At 34.8% G+C, this 19,168-nt stretch overlaps 1 protein-coding gene across 1 annotated transcript in view; it reads left to right on the forward strand.

Moving 5' to 3' along the window:
* LOC134530208 (Fanconi anemia group I protein homolog) overlaps positions 1–19,168 on the forward strand; it is a 48,672-nt gene that overhangs the window by 22,135 nt on the left and 7,369 nt on the right. Inside the window, exons 12-20 of the mRNA XM_063364874.1 lie at positions 954–1,117; positions 6,332–6,481; positions 8,107–8,298; positions 10,028–10,194; positions 11,735–11,905; positions 12,981–13,132; positions 14,299–14,486; positions 15,323–15,493; positions 16,508–16,691. Coding sequence (XP_063220944.1) covers positions 954–1,117; positions 6,332–6,481; positions 8,107–8,298; positions 10,028–10,194; positions 11,735–11,905; positions 12,981–13,132; positions 14,299–14,486; positions 15,323–15,493; positions 16,508–16,691 — 1,539 coding nt within the window. The remainder of the gene's footprint in view (positions 1–953; positions 1,118–6,331; positions 6,482–8,106; positions 8,299–10,027; positions 10,195–11,734; positions 11,906–12,980; positions 13,133–14,298; positions 14,487–15,322; positions 15,494–16,507; positions 16,692–19,168) is intronic.

Raw genomic sequence — 19,168 nt, forward strand, 5'->3', positions numbered from 1 at the left:
AGCACTTGTTGGCATGTTTGCATTATAGCACATTTCCATACTTGTGTATGTGTGAACTTGTACACTAGCATTCTTGTGCACTTGCATACTCGCGTAGTTCCGCACTTGGATACTTCCTGCACACTTTATTGTACACTTGCATACACTTGTATATGTACTTGCAAATGTGCTTCAGATATTTATGCACCATACACATTTCCTATCCCTCTTATCAGTTAAAATTTTACTTCAGATTCCAATGGTGACACACCCATTTTTTTTTGTCAAAGTTTAGTTGGAAATTTTTATATTTATTTCCAAAGATTGGAGTTAAAGAGAAAGGAAATTGTAAAATTAGGCTATGATGCAATGATCTATAATTAGGAACAAGATTATATGCTGCTTGTCAATATACCATATAACACCAACATTCAAGTTAATACACCATCGAAATGCAATTAAACTCAATAAACTAATCAGCATTTTCAAACAAAACTTAACTCTAATGACAAATACGTACCTGATCTTTTAAATATTAAATTCAATGAAAGTAGTTTATTTAGCATGCTGTTTGTGCTACAATTTAATTATATTATAATTATATTACATTATAACTTTAGAACATTTTTCAAAAACATTAGTTCTTAACAGATTTATTTTATTTGTTCTGAAAAGTTAGACATGCTTATTACAAGTTGTCATATTGAAAATGTGCATCATCTATCAATGAAAATCAATCAAAAACAGAAATGGAGAAATTATTATAATAGAACATTTAAGATTATATATGTTCAGTAATATGCTATAATTTTTAATAAACAGATTTCATAAAAATTAAAATCAATAACACCTAAAACTCCTGTTTTAAAAATGAAATTGGCCTGAAAATATAAAACAGTAAAATCTTGTCTCTACCTACAATACATAGTGTTTTACACGTGCACACACTTTGCTTAACCTTTAAATGTTTTCAGGGTTGTGTGATGCATCAGTTTTCAAGAACACAAACTTACTGCCAGCTGTGCAAGAGTTGCTGTGGTCTCAGCTTGAGAAATATCTTGAGTCTGATGAAGCACAGTTGCCACCTCTTAGCTTTGATAAAGCTGTGGTTGTGCAAGGAATGAAGACAGTGGTTAAGGTAAACATGTGGTTCATGTAAAAAGAAGAAAATTAGCTAATTACCTATGTATTTAGTTATAATTTTATTAATTATTTGTTGTGCTCTTTCACTGCATTGTCTATCGAGTAATTGTTTTAAACTTAAAATCACAGTCTCATCATTTAATTTTATTGGTCATGTTCACTAGGTTTTACAGCTGTTTAAGAGCGGTATTTAAAATTTTAAAAATTTTATTTTCTCTTCTTTATTAATGTTGTCGTCCTTCAAATATAATACGTAAATACCTATTACTGTATGCATTAAGTGGATGCATCAGCTATCAAGCACAACTATAAGTACTGCCACAGAGTTACAGAGTTGTTAAACTGTTTATTTTATTTACAGTAACTGTTTTACCTAATATTGATATGTGTGGGAAAAGGAGAGGTGTTTGAACTTTTCTATGTGGCAAAGACTCTGTGCAAATGTCACAAAATTATTAATGTTACTTATATAATAGGTAGAACTTTACCAGATATGTATATTAACTCTGAAATACCTAGTGACTTGTGTGTAAAATTTAAACATTGGAATATTAGTAATGGTTCGACTACAAAGAAAATTAGTTCAAGCAAGATTTGTTGATGTGAATTGTGATTTTATTCATCCAAAGTTAGGATATGTCATATTTTGAAGTATTAAGTCAAACTATTCATGTGTTTTAACCAGGGCTATTTCTTATGTAATAAGCACATATGTGTGCAACATTGAAGTGAGTCTTTGTGTGATATACAATATGTCACTCAAAAATAAAAAAAATAAGATAACATCTTATTATTTCAAAATAAACATTAGGGGGGGGGGGGGGGTGGTAGCAGTAGAGCTGGTACAGGGATGGTCTAACCTCCTTAGGACAGGGGGTGTAGGGTGTTGACTGAAAGAAAATAAAGTATTATTTATCCCACATCGTTTCAGGTTTTATTTATGGTAAACTGTGACCAACACAAAAGTAAATAAATAACTAATTAAATAATTAAATAAAGTCAATCATGTCAAAATATCTCTGGTAACAAACAATAAAAATAAATAAATACACAATAATTTATCCTCTTCTTAGAACGAGTATTACTTCCTTTTAAAATAACATGATTATTCTTAACGCACACCTCGACCCATCCTTAAGCTAAATTAACGAAAGAAGGTTTACATTACTGGATACCACACACTGCCTGCACTCCTGGAAAGAATCAAAACGTTAAGTCATCCTAACCCAAGTTTGAAATACGCCCCCAGATGTTACAAGAGGTGAAAGAAAATTACGAGTTCGCCATTACTTACAACACCGTCGAACGGCAGCACGCAGCTACCCGCCAGGCCGGGGCTCCGACAGACCTCCAGCACCTCACCGAGAAGAACCACCCCGGCGCACCCAGGGTGGCCCCTTTTATTAAATCCACTTCACAACGTCATCACGTCGAGAACCCTCCACGCGAAAACAAAAATCCCGGCCGCGATTCCACAAACCAACCGCCATTCCGCCAACCGACGCTATCCCCCCCCTCCACCGGTCATGCCAGACTCGCACTTCTGCCACCTGGTGGCGACAAACACCAGCGCGTCACGCGCACGAACAGCAACGCAGCGTAACCAACCAGGGCAGCCAACACTCCCGGAGATTCCAGGACAGGATGACGCAACCGCCCGCGCAGCTGGCCAGGCTCCCGGGCGGCGAACCACGTCACCGCCCCAGAAAAACAGAGAGTGCTAGCAATCTACCGCGCCAGGAAAACAACCGTCAAAGCCCGAGTGTCGCAAACAAGTGTCAGGAACTCACGCGGGCTCACAAAGCAGAACAAGCACAAAGCCAAATTAAAAAAAACTCTACACGTAAAATTTTACCGCGTGACAATATATTTTGTAACATAAAGAACATGATTCTAAAGCAATATGATATTAACATTTTTTAATGTTGCACATTAAGATACAATGTAATTTTTTTGTGCATAACGTAAAGACGTATGTGGTCATTAAGGATACCATTTGCGCTTGAATTATCATCATTAGTCGAGTCATTTAAAACCTAGTGGTCTGAGAATTAAGACCTTAAGCTCAAAGACTTAACTTGTGGCTATACATTCATTTTAATCATTCTTGATAAAACAAATAGAGACAAAGTAAGTCATTTGAATAACATTGAAACATTTTTTTAAGACATTTATTTGATGTATTATTCACATATACAGACCATTTTTCAGTGCAGTTTGAATGTTCTAATGTTCTACTTAATATTTGCTATTTTTGAAATGCAAATTAAGTGTCAGTTCATATGTAAAGATATTAAAAATCACTTAAAATTGTATCATTACTTATGTTAAGAACCATGAGATTAAATACCTATATACGTATTAGTAATTAAGTTTTGAATTCAGTATTTAAATCATTGCATTTATTTCTTTTAAACCATTTGTTTTGTCTTTTACATGACACTTTTGAAACAGTCAGTACTTACAATATTTCAATTAATTTTGCTTTTAGTCTCAGTAACAGGAATGAGCACTGTGGTGTTTTGTTAGCTTTATAAAGTTTATATATATATATATACACACACACACGCGCGTTTGTGTGTGTGCGCGCGCTCTAAGGTGGATATCTTAGCATCAGCACCCAACCATATTATAGTATTACAGAAGTTATTTAACCATATACATATTTATACTTTTGTTTGTAGAGTAGCGAACAACTACATGTGTGTGTGTATTAGAATAATACTAAATAAATATGCACACATTCTTATACATGCACCACAGTCAACACTGCTAATTGTGTGGTTTATAACATTAACATTGTCACATTAATCAGTGTGCCGTAAATTTGGTATTTCGACACTTTTTTTTAATTTTACTATAATTTTAAATTTATTTTTGGAAATTTTATTTTTCTTTATAATTTGGTTTCTAAAGGATGATTTACTCTTTGTTAGGCTGGTGTATCCCCCTTAGTTAATGTTTGTGCCAGTAGTCTGAAGCACCTTTCCCAGGGACGTATCTGATATTTTGCAGATCTAATACTTTGCTGGCAGCCAGTTTAACATTTCCCTCGCTTACAGGCACGTCCCATGCCTGTAACGTTACTTCACTTCATGACTAAAACTGTATACAGCAGCTCTGGACGAGCTGTTACCATTTCTCAGAGACGAGCTGACCATAGCCTTTACTGTCACGAATACGTATTAGGTTCTCTCCTCGAAGAGCACGTCATGGACGCTTTTTCCCAGCGTCGTTGCGTTTTATGCCCCCTCCCCACTTACTCCACTCCCCCCCTTCAGTTCTGAGAATTCACCTTCAGAGCATTGCCCTGCCGTTAACCCCGCCAAGTGTTGGCCAGCGTCAAGGACGACTCGCATAAAAAATGTGTGTGCCAAGATGGACCACCCCACAACATCTCGCGGCAGAAACAGTAACGTATTATCTTGGCCGCTAGAGTGTAGCACCTGATTGCCCCTTTAACCCTTGGTTTAAGCAGACGCCTTGGGCGAGTCGATTCTTTTTTATTTCAGACACCTCTCAACAGGTAGCGCTAAGGTCGGCCAGTGCTACCAACTTCGAGACATCAGTCAGAGTTTTTTTATGATGCCCACTCTAGGAACTTCGGAACCTTTCGGTCCGGACTTCCATCCCCCCCCCCCCCCCACCACTTTTGATAGAACAGTTACTTTTAATTACGAGACGCGGTTCTCCGCGGGACACTTCGCGTCGCGACTGCAGACGGATCGTTTGATTATCGGCGAGTCGACGAGACTCTGCAAGACTTCCATCCGACCGCAACCGACTATGTAGTCGCCTAAATCAGGGATGTTATCCCTATAATCTTTTTCAAGTAGTTTAGTCCGTCTGCTTAGAACAAGAGTAATAGTTATTTTTCTTTTAAATTATTTCTTTTGAAATGAAGAAAACATCCGCATCCACCCGCGCATTCGCGTGTTCCAGTTCCTGGCGGGCGACGCATCGGTAAATAGAAGCCAACTCCCCTGTCTGGTGAGTGACGATCCGCGACTTTCCTCAACCTCCCCTTAACTTTTCCGGGCATTTTCTGCCCCGTATACTGTCTGTGTACAAGTTCTGATCAGTTTTGATTCGGACTGTTCCAGACAGGGTCCGAGAGCCGGACGCCGAATTGGCATTTTCATCTCCCTTCCTCAACAGGACACAAGCGCCCTGGCATCATGTTCCCGCGTGATCTCCGAAACGAAGCCTCGACCTCCAGCGCCACTGTATTGTTCTACCTTTTTTTGAACTTTCTTTAAATTACGCCATCAAACAAAGTTAATCATACAAACATAATTTCTGGACTTTACATAACTCAACTGGGATTATTTAAATATATTTGTATTTTTTTAGTGGTTTATGTATTTTTAGTAAATTAAACTTTTGATAATTTCATGTAGGGCCGGCCCATAATTTTTTTTTTTTCTGAACATACCTGAGAGCTGTTTAAGAATGTAATTAATATTGTACGTTAATATTCTCTTGTATCTGTTATAAGTTTCCTCAGTATGGAGTAATTATATTTCAGAAGGAATCACACCTTGTTTTTGTTCATTACTAATAACTAACATTGTGAAACCTAAAGATCCACCCAGCAAAACAAAAATGGTAATCAGAACGTGGTTTGCTGCTACATCAGTACTTAGTCCACTTTAAAAATTGATAAATTTTTTTTCAAAACAGCCATCAAGCAGCAAAGCGGCAAAGCAGCAATTAAACATGAGTGATGCTACTCAAATTGTACTAGTATAATTTGGTGTTTTATAATTAGGCTCATTGTGGTTTCACTTTTACAACAGGAAAATTGGGTAAGGAATCCGTAATAATATGTAATGGCTATTAGAAGGAAACATTTCAACATTTGCCTGAGTGATTTTTGGGAAAATGTGAAAAAGTGGAAGCACTATTTGAACTCGGGAGTAGAGGTGCAGGTATTCGAAAATATCCAATAGTCATGGATAATATCATATTTGATTGGAGTTTTTAAAAAAGAAAAGAAAAAAGAAACAAAACCAGTTTTCCTAGAAGCCTTCCCGAATATTCCAGATAGATTCAAATGTTTACTGTTGTGCCACATTGCTTGGGTCCAGCAATTTTTAACCTTGTTTGAACTCTCTGCATGATTATTTATTCAGGTATTGCTGTTTCATGCGACCAGGAATAATCAGCTTGCGCACAACGTTGTGTTTCATTAACGTTGTGTTTGCAGGAGCCCCTTGCTCACCTGGTGTACGTGAACCAGAGAATGTCTGCGTTCAAGCTCTTGGACTCCCAGGCTATCGACACAGAACCTCACGAGAGGATATTGAATTCGCTCTGTGCCCGCATGGTGGAAACCAAACTGGAAGATTTTGATTTTGTGAGTTCACAGACAGTATATTTAATTTTATACCTAAAATATGGCTTGTAAACATTTCCTTGTAATTTAACTTTTATGTTTAGGCCTATGTTTTAATGATAATTGTAGTTAATCACGTAAATTTTATTAACATTATTTTCTAGCAAGCTTATGTGTATTTGTTATTTCTCGCTGTGTGCACTCAACGAATGCTTGTAGATACATAATACTAGAATAAGTTTGATATTTCTTTACACACAAATTTATTTTTGTGATATATGTTGGCAGTTAATTTTATTTTTAGCTTCTTTGCTACTAATCAATTTGCAGTGATCTACGCCTCTTAAAGTGCGTAAAAAGGTTACAGTCATACTTGACATCATTCAGAACAATTCGAAATTTTTCGACCTCATCTCTGGAATAATTTTTTGTCTCGTAAATTATTGAGAATGCACAAAAGCCTGATTTATAGAGTTTGTTTACAGACATAAATAACACCTTTTATCAGCTAACCATGTTTTACTGGGAATAGAAAACCAACCAAGTTGCTGAAAAGGCTGAACACATATTTTTAAAACATCACTCAGCATCAGCGTGAAAGTGAAGATGGTTCACTGCGACCAACCAGATGTCTACCCACCCTCACCTCTAGTTTAGTGACAGGGAAGGAGGTGTTTATCTGCCAGTTATGGCAATTATTTTTTCCTGCCTGGCTGACAAAAAATAGTTGCCTCATGTAGCATTCATTTAATGGAAAAAAACAATAGAATATACCAAGCTTCTGTTGTTTTCTGTATTCCTGCTCTTTAAATAAACCAATTTCAAAAATAATAATCATAAATACTTGATGTTATATCATATAAAAGAGAATTGAATTTTACAGAATAAAATAAAATCTAGATTATATTGAGTCTTGTTAAGCTTAAGACCTACCATTACAGCAAAACAGAAACTAAGTGTAGGTACCTCCCAATGTCTTTTTTTTTTACTCTACTTATTTGATAACACTGATAACTGACAAGTATACTTAATATTTTCTTTAGTGTTATTTTTTTCTCTCCATTTCATCACATTCAGAATAATTTTATATTTCAAAAGGAGAAAAAAAATAATGGAAACAAATTTGCAGCTAACTGCTTATCTTGACTCTTGTAAACAGGCACTACTGTTCTTCCCAACCAGACACACTGATATCTTCCCCCCTCCCCTCTCTTTTTTCCAACCAGCTGTTAAAAAGAATGATAAAAAATAATGTTCAGTTGTGTGAATATTTTGCATCAGGCCAAAGGTTTTTTTTTTTTTTTTTTTTTTTTTTTTTTTTTTTTTTTTTTCATTAGTTAGAATATTTGAAAATCAATGAAAAATTGGGTTTTTAGTTTTTTCCTCCCCAGTAAATATAATATTTCCATGCTGTAGTTTCTGAAGAATTAGTTAGTGACTCAACAATACATTAATTTTGTAGTGACAGTTATTTTAACAGTTATAGTAGTTAGATCTCATCTTGATTTTCGAGGATACACTTACTCTCTTCTCGATTTTGTTTCATTCATACTGAAAATAAGGGATCTGGTGTACCAGTGCGAGAAAATATGAAACTTCCTGCCTGGCTTGCTCATTCTAGTGAAGGTGTATTGTATTGTGTGCAGGGACCTCCCGATTTCCTCGCAGACAACTTGCCCGAGAGTCTGAGGAAGCAGGAGGTGTTGCGAATGGTTCTGAACACGTACGAGGCTCTCATAAGCTACTGTGTGGATTCGTGGGGCGTCGATTCCCGAGACCAAGGGAGTACCATTGCCAGTCTGTACGACAGCTATTCCAGCATCGTCGACTTTACTAAGGTGAGTTGGTGCTTGTAGTTTGGGCAAGGCATCTGAACAGTCAACATTCTACGTACATTTTAATATTATATGTTTAAGTTGGTGAAGTGACCAATAAAAGATAGTGGTAGTGGAGGTAAATGCACCAGTTTTTCCTGATTATGCCACATTGGGCTAATTCATTAAACATTGCGGAACACTATCTTTTTTTTTTTAATTACTGTTTTATACTGTTATCACTTATCAGTTAAGTACAGTATTCAGTATTGTAACCATGTTTGTTCTATGTACATACTTGACGTTCATTGATCACCGGCAGCTGTGCTAAATTGTGAAGTTATTGGAGTATTGTTGTAAAAAAAATTCACTTTTTTTTTAGAATTATGTTTAATATATTTTATATTTGTAACTTAGTATTTTATCTTATTTGTCATTGCCTATTAAAATCTTTGTTAACTATATAGTATATAGATAAATATTTCCTTAAGTCATAGGGTCAAAATAACGTATGTGTTGAATTGTGATAAAACCTAATTAACACCGATGAACATTGTAACATCCAAATGCAAATTAATACACCATAAAGTAACTGAAATGGAACTAAAGTCATGAAATGAATCACCATTTTTACAAAACATAGCTCAAATTACAAAAATTAAATCTTTCTATGTATTAAATTCATTGAATGTAATTTATTCAGCAAGAAACTTGTACCAAAATGTATCATCTAATGGGATTGAAAAAATTTAATTTTTTTTTTTTTTTTTTTTTTTTTTGCATGAGCTTGAATCTCTTATCAGTAGGGAGAAGATTATATAGTGAATTGCGATAAAACTGGGGAAAAAAACATCGAACTGCATGAAAATACGCCAAATAACACCAAAATGTAATTTTCCATAATTAATCAAAACTCAACTCAGATTCAAAAAATTTAATCTTTTAATATATTAAAATCAGTAAATGTAAATTGTTTAGCATGGAGGTAGTACCAAAATGTATGTACTAAATAATTTGGAAAAAAATTTATTTCTTTATATTCGAACTGTTATTAGTAACTAATTTTTACATAATGATATAGTACATTTTTCAAATGCACATATACTTTCTGATTTATTTGTATTGTTCTCAGTTGTTTGACATACTTTTAATACAAATTATTATAGTGTCAAAGTGCATCATGTATCAGTCAAAACGACACTGTTTTGGTACAGTAAGTATCATTGAAAAGTAAGTGTTGTATTTGTACTATCTTTATGAATAAACAGAGTTCATAAAAAATAAAAACAATAACACCGAAATCTCCTGTTTAATAATTGAAATTGGCCTGAAAATAAAACAACTCTTGTCTCTACTTATCTATCAGTAACTCATATCTACATTGCTGATGTTAGTAAATTTTTAAACTCACAAACACTGGATAATTTATTTTTATTTTGCATTCGTCTGCATTAGTCATGCTTACTACAAGTTATATTGTAAAATTGTATCATGTATCAGTCAGAATGTGTTAAATTTGGTGAACTAAGGCAAGGGTTAAGAAACATTTTAGTGTCATATTTGCTATATATATGTCACTATCTTTAAGAATACATATTAAAAAAAAATTGTATAAAAATTTAAACATTAACACCAAAAACTTTTGTTTTAAAAGCGAAATTGTTTTAAAAATAAATCCATAAAATTTAGTTTCTAGGCATTAGCCGTTGTCGGCTGTTGTGTTATGGGTATGAATGTTGATGCTGTCCGCTAGACCAGCACAAAGTCCTCGAAGAAAGTGGATAACAATGAGACGCAGCCGGGGAAGAGGAAGCGTGGGTCTGGGGTGGACGCTGCCTCCGCCAGGAGTACGCCTTTCAAGCTGCCATCGTCCATTTTGAGCTTCGAGTCCGCAAACAGACTGCTGGAGCTCTTTCAAAGGTAAGTCATTATCATTACTTACAGTTTATGGTTTATTCTGTTAGTATGGGCTTCAAAATTTGCTTACACGGTTCATAGAAGGACTTTGTTGTTTTCAATTTTAATTTTTTTTAAATATTTTTTAATAATTTTTTTTAATTTCATTCCTTGATAATTCATTACATTTATTATTGGAGGTATTGAGCAGCTGAGAATTGAAAGGTAGATTTATTTCATTGTTTTTAATTTTGATTTGATGTATAGCTGCAACAATAAATACTTTTCTCTCTCTCTCTCTCTCTCTCTCTCTCTCTCTCTCTCTCTCTCTCTCTCTCTCTCTCTCTCTCTCTCTCTCTCTCTCTCTCTCTCTCTCCCCCCCTCCCTTCTTAGTCAGCAAGTGCTAAATGTCAAATTTTCGCATTTGATTATTTAGAGTTTTTGCACATGTTTAAAGATTATTAAGTAATTTTTCTTCAAAGTTTTCAGTTTTTAATTTCATATTTATTGGAATTTCTATTCTTTAATGAGAAAATATATAATGTGGTAAAACCTTTTTCTGGGAACATAGTGATGCCTCCCCCTCCCCCCTCCTCCAAGCTGTGAGTGAGATTGGTCTGTTTTACATCAGCTTGAGCAAAATACACACGTGGACTTAATGTTATTTTTTTTTCTCACAAAGAAATACTACTAAATTTATGAAAATAGTTTTTTTTAATCAAATTTAGAATTTGCTGCAGATTTGGTCGGTAATAATTATAATTTAAGAGATCAGAAAAATAATGGATGTTGGAAGTTTTTGTAAGATCATTTTATTGCTTTAGTGTACTCTCAATGTTACTTGTATCTATAGCCTATAAATTATTATTTTTTGTTTACTTTTCAGTCACCTAAAGTAGTTTTTCATTGGGGGCAAATTATTAACTTTCATTCATGCATCATTCATATTTAGGAGGTTGTATTTTCAACCTAACAAGCTACATACCCAGTACTGTGTTAAGATCTAGTATCTAAATGTTATGAATTTTAATTATTCATTACATTACACCTTTTAATTTTGCATCCATCTTTATTAACATGAAAACTTGACATGAGTGCTGCTATCTTTGAAAGTATGGTTAAGTATAATGGTGTTAGGCTTCTATTTTTTTTATGTTCCATTTTAATTCCAAATTCAATATTAGAAAATATTAATTTTTTCTTCAATACCAAATATTTTTTTTCAACCTTTTAATATGCATATTTTTTACACTTCACAGGAGTCCAAGAAAAATTGATGCAAAATGCATGTATGTTATTACTATGTTGCCAAAAACAAAAACTTCTAAATAAATCTTCTTGGCTTCATATTTGTTACCCTATTTTCATTCAAACTCTCTGTTAATGAGTCCCACTTGTTAAATCAGTAAATAATATTGAAGAAATAAATTATTTTTAATATCTAATCTAATTGTTAGTTTATAGTGTTACGTTCATATTGCTACAAGTGGATAAATTATTTTTTTAAAGAGTACTGTACCTACTGTTTAGTTGGTTGCGCTGCAGAGTTGTTTCTGCACTTTAGTGGACCCGTGAGCTGGTCGTGTCCAGAGGCTGCAAACGAGCTGAAAGGGAAGCGACATTTCTGGCGGTACGTGATGCAGGCGATCCTCAGCCTTACCGCACAGTTCCAGGCGCTCAAGCCGGCCGAGATGAAGAACAGTCCGGTGGTTGCAGAGATCACCAAGTGTGGCAGGTGTGTACGAGGAGATACCAGTACTAGAGCCAAGATTTTGTGGCTTTATATTTTTGTATGTTTTCTTGTAAAAATATTTAATTTTTTGTAGCTATCATTCTTACAATTTATTAATATCAAACAAAAATATAAAATTACTGAAATTTGGCATATTACACATTTTAAGTATCAAAACAAAACCCCATGTTACTGATGCTACTATAGGCTACTTGAGAGTGCCCCAGCTGGAAAATCCCTAAAAAAAAAAAAAACTATGTTGCGTTGTTTGCATTGCTTTAATTTATTTTTGATACTGGCATACTTTCAAATTTAAATTTTACCTTGTGTTGCGGTTTTACTTTGGCACACATGCATGATATATTTGTGAGTGTGTTTGTGTGTGTGTGTCCATTTATTTCACCTTGCAGCACAACTACTCACGGAGAGGGTGGTAGTAACCTCGAGTCTCCCATCGTGCACTATAATGGTCGCGTGTAGGGTGCTATGTTGGTGTGGGGATATGGTGGTTGAAAGTGGTCGACCTCTGGCATTTTCATACATTTCAACTAAAGTGTTCAACATAGTCATGGGTCGAATACCAATCGTCTCGAATCTGAATCTCAAATTCAAATCCAAAACAGTACCTCAAAGAGTCAAAAAAGTAAATTTTTAATAAGGTGTTAAGACATTCAGCTCCTTGATTGTTTGTTTCACAATATTCCAATATTCACAACTAGCATAATATGAAACTCTATACACTTTACCTTCAGCCGTAAATTTCTGGGTCATGTAATTGGTTTTTTAATTGAGGCCATTTTGGAAATTCATTACAGGTTCATTGGGAATTTTTTATTTTGTGTTTTTCCATCGATGATTCACAATATTTTTCATTAGTGTGGCAAAGCTTTCAAAATGATGATGCATACACAGATCTGGTTTTCTCAAGTTGTATACCTACATCTTTGACTGGAATTTAGTGGGTAGAGAATTAGAGATACATATATTTCTTGCAAAATGATTCGTAGTATGAAAATATTTTTTTTATAGTTGATATTGAAAATGTTTGTGTGTACTGTCTGTAACTGTTTTTTCACAGGTTGCTGTACAAAAACTTTGTTACCAAACTAGATGAGACGGCTGCGTTTGATTACATAACAGCAGCCCTTGCTATTGAGTGCTTGTATGAAATTTTCCATACAGTGTTCACCCACTTGAAATCTACCTGCTCAAAATTTCTTGCAGAAATTGGTAAGTGGTGATTTTGTTTCCATTAATAGTAATACGTAATATTAAATTTTTTAAACACACCAAGAAACTGCATTAACTGCACTACGTAACACAGTCACAATTTTTTATTTTATTTTAAATATCTTGTAATCAGCAGTGCATGAAATTTTTTTTTGCCAGTCAGTTTGTTATAAAGGATGATTAAGATAGAATTCTGTTTATATGTCTTGTTGACTGTGAGGCTACTACAGACAGAAACATAATGGAAGGAAATTGAGGAGGAGTCAGTTACAGCCTATGATCCTGGCATTTGCCTTCATAAATTTTTCGTAGGCCATTTAAAACTGAAATCAGGATTTGAGCCTGATCATTCTGAATGCAGTCTAATGCTTTAATGTACCTAACACTCCAAGTTAGGACCTAAAAACTGTTCAGTTCTGCAGGGCAATGCGTATTAGATGGCTCATCCATACAAATTCGGTAGTTTTAAAGAACAAAAATAGATCAAAATATCAACATAACTGGGGATTTTTATATGATGAATATAACAAAATAATGTACTAAAAGGCTTCATGGCACATTATACTGGAAAAGAAAAGTAATAAATTATAATCTGGTTCTGATTTCTAAAATTAAAAATTAATTTTTAGTAGTGATGGGGTCAAATACCAATTTTCTTGAATCTAAATCCTGGAGAGTACCTCAATTATACCCCTTGAATTCAAAACTAGGATTAAGGGGTCGAAAATAAAATAATGCACAATAAATAAAATAAAAAAAATAATAAACTACTGTGTTGAAACATTCTACCCTTTAAATGGTTGTTTCACAAATTAAGTTTCTAGAATACTTACATAGTGTAATTTTATTTATTAATTACATGTTTTTGTACTAAACTGAATTAGAATTTTTTTTAGTAGGCATTTATTTATATGAATGTGTACTTTTCAAACATTTAGAATGTAAATATTAAGTTTCAAATAAGTTGTTTTAAAAATGCTAGTTTCAAAATAATAGATTATAATTTTTTCAGCTCCTTACTATTTGCCACTACTTTCAGTGACTTTTAATTCTTACAGGTAAATGTTGACAATTAAAAAAAAAAAAAAAAAAAAAGTTTTATTTAAAAGTAAAGTATTGCAGTTATTTTTTCTTGCGCATGTTGAACAATCGTGTACTCGGAACAGGTTTAAACTCTTCGCAAGTTCTGGATGATCAGCTAGGTGCCCTGATTGAGCGCTACAAGGTGCTCTTGGAGCAGTCATTGGAGCTAGAGGAAGGGGAGGAGGAGCCGGAACTGAAAAAATCCACCCAGTTGTTGATTCAAACGCTTACTCTTATTGCCAGACAACTACCAGGGAAGAGTTTGGAGCAGGTATGTATATTAGTTTTGGTCCTCCGTGGTGTGGGAGAGCCAACTATATTAAAAAAAAGAACAACAAATCATGTATTATAAAACAAAACATAAGTTACAAACCAGAATTTTTTGTACAACTTATAGTTATAGCACATAAATAAAGCAATTATTTATTTTAGCGTTATTATTTTTCTAACTTTTGTGATTCTTAAAAGTTAGTAATTTATTAACATTATACACCATAGGAAATGGTTTGGTCCATTTTATCTTCATCTACTTCCTGATTTGGAATCAGTTTAAAGTTATACGTATTGTATCCCACACACACTGATTTGTACCTATTGGTTTTGCAAAGTTTACAGTGGTTGACTATTTTCCAAGGAAACTGCCCAAACAAACTGTTGAACAAAAGATTTTTTTAGCAGTGTTTGTGTTACCAGCAGTGGTAGACCCAGCTCCACGTGAATATTTTTAGGGTGGAGGGGGGGGGGGATATACAATAAGTTTTTAAGTGGCGTTGAATACCTTCCAGCTAAAGGTCGTGTCTGGATTTTTAAAATAATATCTCATAGAAATTATATTTAAACACATTTTTAATTTCTTGAAAAGTAATTATTGAAAATATGATTGCTACTATCTCATTTTTTCTGGTACCAAAGTTAAAAAAAATTACATTCAGTATAGTAGATCTGGAAAATGCAAACTAATACATGTTATGGAAAAACAATTGAGCCGAACTCAAAAGATCAGATGTGTCCCTGAGTAGATTATTTTTTTTGTCATCCCTCGTATTTGCTTGGTGTGGGAGGGTGGTTGTGGTTGCAAGTGAAAGAGCGACCATTGTGTGCGTCCAGATGTACGTGTGGATGACGGAGCTGGTGGAGAGCAAGGAGACGAGCAACGTGCAGGCGGCGAAGGCAGCCGTCTCGCTGCTGCTGGAGCTGCATCACCGCTGCAAGCTGCGAGGTCCTCTGCTGGCGAACATGGCCAGGTTCCTGTGCTCTTCCCGGGGCACGGTCGGCGACGTGAGTTGTACACTGCCATTTTTGTGGTTGGTTAAAAATTATGTCACCAGACACTGAGATATTTTCCCTTGGTGTAATTTTCGCCGGAAAAACCTCGTTGCGACGGTCAGGAGATTTGTATACTGCAATGCTACTTTTGTAACCATTAATGCGAAATATCTATTGTTGCTGTTGCACCAAACCATGTACAAGTGTTTGTTAAAATACTTCTTATCAAACTACCATCGAAATGTTAGAAAAAAAAACTTATTTTCTAGACTCTTAACTATTCAAATTCTTTAGTTTTAATATTCGTACTCAATTCAATTCCAACTAATTTAATATTTGTACAGGCCTACATCTAGCATACAAATTAAATTCACCAACTTGTTATAACACTGCCCTGTGATTCTAATGTGGCAACCATTACATTTCAATATTAATTCATTTTGAGAGAAATTAAAATGTTGCAATCCAACAGTTGGTTTACTGTTCACTTTAGTTGTGAAGTTGTGATTACCTAGATTTGCAAAAGGCTAGACGCTGCAGAACGGACCTAGACTTCTCAAGAAAATTATAAGAAAACCCACACAACCAACATAAATGCAAACCATTAATTAAAGGCAAAAAACTGGCGAAACACATTGTTTTGAGTCACATTTATTCACACAGCACACAACAATTTTGCATGTCATCAGATGTAAAGATTAAAATTCACATCCATCTGGTGTTTGGAATCTAATGCTTGATTCTATGTTCAGACATCAACATGGCAAATTGGTAGGCAAATATAATCATCAAGCAGAAATAATATTGTGTAAAACTTTAAAGGTAAAGTACTATATACCTGTAATCTCACAATGCTGTTAGGAAAAATAACATTACAAAATTGTAGATTCTGGGGGAAAAAAAAATTGTTGGTTCATTCACTTTTTCAATGAGCCACTTCTTTCAACACTTATCAAGTACTGCAAGTATTGCTAAGTGAGTTGGATGATGTTAAGTGTAGTGTGTTGTATGATTATTGTCGACTAGGAGCCAACAGCAACAGATGGACCCACCTTCAGGATGATCTCCAAGGCAGTTGAAGTGCACACGTATGGGATGCTGTGCAACTGGATCATGCATACCCTTAACGATGTGAAATGGACAGTGAGCTGGCTGAAAGCTCAGTGCACTTCGCAGATGAAGTCTGGCGTGACGGTGTGCGATGACACAGGTAGTTACAGTTTGTCTGTATTAATTATCATAGCATCACAGCAGCTCTACAGATTAGTTCAAGTGATCTGTCCTTCGTAGGGTTGTGCAAATATTTTGTTGTGGTATTTATATTAAAAAAATTTGAAACTATTTTGAATGTTGATAAATTCTTTGAATGAAAGTCAATGATACAAATATTTTGGAGTTAAGTGAATGTTCAAGTGTCTAACGAATATTCATTTAGTTTATATGAAATCTAATGATGGGTAAGAACCCAATTTTTTTAAATCCATATCCCGAATTTGAATCCTAGAGATTACTTCAAATATATCCCTCTAATATGAATCTAGTTATCAAGGGTGAAAAATAAAATAATATAGTACAATGAATGAAAAATGTAAACTATGGTGTTGAAACATCCTACCCTTTAAATGGTTATTTCACAACTTATGTTAGATGTCCATGGCTTCTTGTGCTTAGGATGCCTTGAAATATTGATACTGTCAATTGTAGGGTGACACAAAACATTTCAAACCTCAATTCTAAGGTGATCTCAATTATCATATGCTACCGTATGTGTAAGACATCTTTAAGTGTAGTAAGACATCTTTAAGTGTAAAACATGTTTTAATTATTAGTAAAGATGTACCGATTCACAAAATTTTGTCAATTTGCCATTATGCCTATAAAACTGTTGCTGATTCATAGATTCCAAACCGATAAAAGAGAAAACACATTTTGGTTAAAATATATTTATAAATTTACTAAATAGCCCAAAACACCTCATTCTAAGAAAAGCATGAAGTACAAATGCACATGTATTTTAGTTGACAAACTAAACTTAACCCCTCTTTTTTATAAGTCGTATACATATTTAGCTTGTTTTCATTTGTTTGTTGACGACCTGTTAGTAGCTTATTGAAACGTGAATTTACTAATGGAGGAGGCTGGAAAATTTAATTATTTAATATGTAATTACCGTATATACTCGTGTATAGCGCGCCCTTTTTTTCCCCTCAAGTAAAGGAAAAAAATAAGGATGCGCGCTATACACGGGAAAAAAAAGTTTGGGGGGGAGGCGGGGAGGAGTGGAAGTCGTTAACTGCCGGGTGACGGGTGACGTTTCTGGCCAGCCCCCACACATACGCACAAGCAACAAGGCCTCTCTTTCACACACAAACACGCACACGCGCGCGCAAGCTCGCACATCATGGTCTCTTGTTTATTTTTAGACCTCCCCCCTTTACAGAAAGCCAGCTCAGAAGCTAGTAAAAAGAGAGAGAGAAAGAGAGAATGTTGTCACCAGTTCCCCCCCCCCCCCCCAGCCAACTTCTTCGCTTCCTCCATTCCTCACCGGTGAGTCATATAGTTCTCCGCGCCAGCTTAGCAACGTAGCGCGGCACGCCTCCCTCCCTCCCTTCCTCCCTCCCGCCCGCCCACGTACCAGTTGTGGCGATATAGCGCTTCATTATCTTCCGTTTAGACAGCAGAGTTTATGTATTTTCCTGACGCATCACCACACATCAATTTAAATAATCAGGTACCACAAAATTTTAGTAAAATTTATTTATGGGAAAAAAAAATTTCAATTTTTTTTTTCTTTGGAATTAGTTGCAAAAATCGTGGTGCGCGCTATACACGAGGGCGCGCTATACACGAGTAAATACGGTATATAAAATAAGTAAGGGTGTGCGGGATCCCGACGCTTTGGGAAAAAAGTCGGGAAAATAGGCTTCCCGAAATGCCGGGCGGGAATTTTATTACTCCCGAATTTTTCGGGAAATTGTTTAAAAATTTGCAAATATTTACTAATCATGTGAAAATGTTTTCTATCAATTCAAACTGTTTTTACAACAATATTTTTTTTTGGATTCGTACATTTTTAACGGGTTTCCGTACTATTTAAACGCAAAACATCTTTTAAATGTATGCCGATCGTAACGACAGCTGTGGTGTGCAGTGAATTATGATAATCGTTTACACATATCTAATTGGAATATAAAAAACGTACATGGAGTACCTTAAATATTGTATGCGTTTATAAATATATTTTTCAAGGGTACAAATTTGCAAGATACGTGAATAGTCAGTTATATAACGTTATTGCCGTCACCATCGAATACTTAACCTAAAACCACTGTGTGTCCTTAGACACAAACAAAACACATGCGCAATCCAACCTTTTCGCCAAAGATATAAGAAATACTAGACTTGCATTACATAATGAAGCGTAACCGTTCTCATTACTTGATAGCAGTGGCGATGTAGAGAACTGTGTTGGCACTTTGAAAAATATGAAATCACGTAGTTTTACACCACTGCTCACGAGTATCTAAACATCTATGATTTTGCTTTGGAAGAAAAAAATAGTTGTTTACTGTTTAGTTTGGCGGGCTTTGTCGGCTGACGTTACGTTATTAAGGCTTGTGCAAAGTATCTGTTCCTATTTTCGATGCCGTTGTATATTAAAACAAACTAGCAGCCTACAAATAATGG

This window comes from Bacillus rossius, chromosome 3 (genome assembly GCF_032445375.1).
Source record: "Bacillus rossius redtenbacheri isolate Brsri chromosome 3, Brsri_v3, whole genome shotgun sequence".
In the NCBI taxonomy this organism is placed as follows: Eukaryota; Metazoa; Arthropoda; class Insecta; order Phasmatodea; family Bacillidae; genus Bacillus; species Bacillus rossius.